Source organism: Sinocyclocheilus grahami, unplaced genomic scaffold, assembly GCF_001515645.1.
Source record: "Sinocyclocheilus grahami isolate Dianchi unplaced genomic scaffold, SAMN03320097.WGS_v1.1 scaffold74.1, whole genome shotgun sequence".
Classification (NCBI taxonomy): Eukaryota; Metazoa; Chordata; class Actinopteri; order Cypriniformes; family Cyprinidae; genus Sinocyclocheilus; species Sinocyclocheilus grahami.
The window spans coordinates 596,516-600,623 of record NW_015505253.1 but is presented as its reverse complement, the minus strand read 5'-3'; the positions used below and the strand labels follow the sequence as shown (position 1 = coordinate 600,623).

Genomic DNA, 4,108 nt, shown 5'->3' with positions numbered 1-4,108 from the left:
ATACACAAAATAATGTTCTTATTAGCAACATCATATGACCCCTTTAAAAAATAAAAATTAGAAGCATTCTTCTAAACTAATGCACTGTATACCATTATAAATAAAAAAAAAATATTATTATTATTGTTATTGAAGAGCCTTTCCCAGCAAATTGAAAGTGAAAGTGACGTGACGTGGCCAAGTATGGTGACCCATACTAGGAATTAGTGCTCTGCATTTAACCCATCCAAAGTGCACACACACAGCCATTTATGCTGCGGTGCCCGGGGAGCAGTTGGGGGTTCGGTGCCTTGCTCAAGGGCACCTCAGTCATGGTATTGAAGGTGGAAGAGAGCGCTGTACATTCACTCCCCCCACCTACAATCCCTGCCGGTACGAGACTTGAACCCGCAACCTTTGGGTTACGAGTTCGACTCTAACCATTAGGCCACGACTTGATTGTGATCTTTTTCACAACTTTGAACCAGTTACTGAGAACATTGTGTTCTTAAATAAGGAAATTAATAGTAGGTCACTGTTAGGGGGAATGTCCCTATATGAATAGCTTTTATAGAAAGGGGCTAAATGACTAATACCTAGCTACGAGAAAGTAGGTGTTTTAAAGTTAAATGTTTTGCACAGTGTTTCTTGGTTACCCTGCAGTCATGGGGAAGAGGTGTTATCTAGTAAGTTTGCATGCCTAAAAAAACCCAAGCTTTTCTGAGTATAGTTCACATCTGCTCTTGTATCTGTTTCACAGGAAGTCTACCTTTGATATGTTCAACTTCCTGGCGTCACAGCACAGACAGCTTCCTGACACCGACCTGTATGATGAGGAAGAGGATGAGGTTCTTCTCAAATCCACCAGGTCAAATAAGAGTTTGAATTTTACTGAAGCTTTGTTTTTCTCATAAGACGCACATAAGAGTTCGGAGAAAAACATGATGGGAGTCTCACAGTCAAATCTCAGTATTGTTTCATTATTAAAACACTATGTGCATAGTGTTTTTAATGTTTAATTTGTTTGTTTTTAATTTTATTTTTATAATTAATTGTTTTTAAAAAGTATTTTAATAGGAGTCATCATGAGAAATACTCAAGGTAATATTTTTGCTGGAAAAAAACCTGGTACTGATACTTGGTTTTATTGTCATTTTAAGTGTTTTTTTTTTTGTCATGACAGTGTGCTCTTCATATGCCTTTCCCCTTTTTAATCTTTCGCGGTTCATATTTCCTCTTTCTTGAATAATTTCCTCAGTATTGGCGTTTTTGATGATTAGTCATCTGTGGTTTGGTTCACATGACGAATAAACTGTAAACTTGTATTTTACAGGCGCGCAACAAGTTTGGAGCTTCCGATGGCGATGCGCTTTAGACATCTAGAGAAGACATCCAAGGAAGCGGTTGGTGTCTACAGGTAGGTTGACTGTTTTTAACCTCCAAATAAGGAACCGAGTCTGTTTCAGTTCTGTCCTTAGCTCCCACATTTGAGCAACCTCAGTAGAAAAGATGAGTATGACTTTATTTTTTGCAAAAGTCAAAATTCCATTATGAGACTATATAATAAGATGAGATGAAGTCACCAGTCCCATGAAAGAAATGTGCACCTATTGTTTCCAAGTGTTGTTTCTACCAAGCCCCGGTGCCATTGGAATACATAAAGATTCTGTTTTTTTTTAGGGAAGCATCCCTTAAGATCTGCTTAGAATAGTTATCTTTCTTTTTAGCCCTACAATGTCTTAGACACAGAGCGTCTGAAGCCTGAAGCTCACATAGGGTGTCTGTGAACGTGTTTTTACCAAAGAAAATACAAACTTTGGAATCCATTCCGCGACCCCTTTCCAGTTTCATCTCTTTAGCTCTATTCTAATTAAAAACCGGTCATGTTCATTCCTGTAATTCATTCTTGTTGTAGATCTGCGATTCATGGAAGAGGCCTTTTCTGCAAGCGAAACATCGAGGCTGGAGAGATGGTCATTGAGTATTCAGGCATTGTCATTCGTTCTGTTCTTACAGACAAGCGTGAGAAGTATTATGATGGCAAGGTGAGTGGAAATGTGCTTTTTTATTTATTTGTGATCTCTCAGCCAATTACCACCAGGTTTAACAACAGAAATGCATTTTAGGTAGTCATGGCCCTCTGTTTTTACCCTTTTTCCTTGTTGTAGTTAGTATTATTTAATATTTATTTAGTTTAAATATTAATATAATTTAATACTAAGACACCATCCCCAACATTAAAAGAAAAATAAGAACTGCCTAGAAACATTTATTACTTTTATTTTAGTGCAAAAAAGTCTCAAATGTTCCATTTATATGATCAAAAATGGAGCAAAATACAGTAATATTGTGAAATTGTATTACAGCTTACAATAATTGTTGCTATTTCAGTATGGGATGCAAAGTTTAATTTTCAGCATCATTACCCCCAGTCTTCAGTGTCACATGATCCTTCAGATATCATTCTGATATATACTGATTTGGCGCTGAAGATATATTCACTGTTATTATCAATGTTGAAAACACTTGTTCTGCTTAATATTATTGTGATAACTGTGATACATTTTTTATTCAGGATTGTTTTTATTTGAAAGAGAAATCATTTGTAACGCTATAAATGTCTTTACTGGAACATTTGATCGATTTAATAGATCCTTGCTTGAATATAAGTATTAATTTCTTTTTTTAAAAATCCCTCTTTCTCTCTCTCTGTATATATAATATTCGCTAGATTTGGGTCAGAGTTTGAATATCACTTATACCACTTCTTTCTTCCAGGGCATTGGATGCTATATGTTCCGCATCGATGACTTTGATGTGGTAGACGCCACGATGCATGGGAACGCGGCGCGGTTCATCAACCACTCCTGTGAGCCAAACTGCTACTCTCGAGTCATCAATGTAGAAGGTCAGAAGCACATAGTTATTTTCGCCTTGCGGAAGATCTACCGTGGAGAGGAGCTGACCTATGACTACAAGTTCCCCATAGAAGATGCCAGCAACAAGCTCGGCTGCAACTGTGGCGCTAAGCGCTGTCGGCGCTTCTTAAACTGAAAAGGAGCTTGGAGAAGTTGCAGTGCAACTGCACGACAGTGGAGTTAGACGGGTAAAAACGGTAGATTGAGGCTTGACGGGTAAAGGGGGTCCAAGCTGAAGGTTTCAAAGCTTAACACAGTCACCACTTCAATTTCAAAGTCCTTCAACAGGCACATACAAGGACCACCATTTTTTTAAACAGCTGTTGTGGAGCCGTTCCTTCAACCTTGATTCCTCGATGAGTCTACATTCAGTTCAGTAAAGCAGATGGGATGGGCGCATGAGTGGTGTGTGGTAACACGGCCAAGGCCTTTTCAAGAACATTTCCCACCATGCTGCTGCCTCTGTGCTTCATTAAAAGCTTTATTGGAATATCAGCGATTTTGAAATGAGTTTCCGTCAAAGCAGCAGTTTTAAACCAGTTCATAAGCAGCAAAGTACGAGGAAAAAAAGCGGCACGGATATTGAACTAAAGGCAGAGTCATGGTATATTTTGCAGCAAAATTGTGACTACTTTTAAATTATTCCTGCAGGTTTTTATGCTTTCCAAAACCTGGGATGCGCTGCCAAGAGTTCGGGGTGTTCTGTTCCCATAAATTACCTTTAAATTCCAAACAACCTCCCACGAGCCAATCTTAAAGTGCTGGATTTTCACGATATGAACAGAATCGCCTCTGTGCTTGAGAAGCATTTTATAGTGCGGACCACGTAGTGTGCGAAAGCGTAGCGGCAGCGAAGATACTCTGTAAAAACATGCATATTACTAATGAAATGAACGTATTCAGATCTGTATCTATCGATTTTAGTTTAGACCACACTTTCATGTTTAGCTGAGAAAGACTCGCACTGCTCAGGACAATACTGTAAACCCCTCAGTGTGACCCATGGATCCACTCCTTGCACATGGACTCGCTCTGTTGCGTTTCACTCTCATCTGTGACAGTTTTTCACTTGAAAACCCTTTTAATCTTCTCGAAGGCTTTATTTTTAACAATTAATTTATTTTCGTTGCATTTTTACAGGCAGGTCTAACTCTTCATTCTGTTTTGCGGGCTTGTTCTGTGGTGTGAGTGTATAAGCGTTTTTAAAAACT

The 4,108-nt window shown here is 38.6% G+C and overlaps 1 protein-coding gene across 1 annotated transcript in view; it reads left to right on the top strand.

Moving 5' to 3' along the window:
• Nucleotides 1-3,112, top strand: part of LOC107585719 (histone-lysine N-methyltransferase 2B-like) — a 41,568-nt gene extending 38,456 nt beyond the window's left edge. Inside the window, exons 34-37 of the mRNA XM_016272859.1 lie at nt 740-847; nt 1,313-1,396; nt 1,895-2,024; nt 2,758-3,112. Of these exons, the coding sequence (XP_016128345.1) occupies nt 740-847; nt 1,313-1,396; nt 1,895-2,024; nt 2,758-3,033 (598 nt within the window). The 3' untranslated portion in view covers nt 3,034-3,112. The remainder of the gene's footprint in view (nt 1-739; nt 848-1,312; nt 1,397-1,894; nt 2,025-2,757) is intronic.
• Nucleotides 3,113-4,108: the final 996 nt, after the last annotated feature.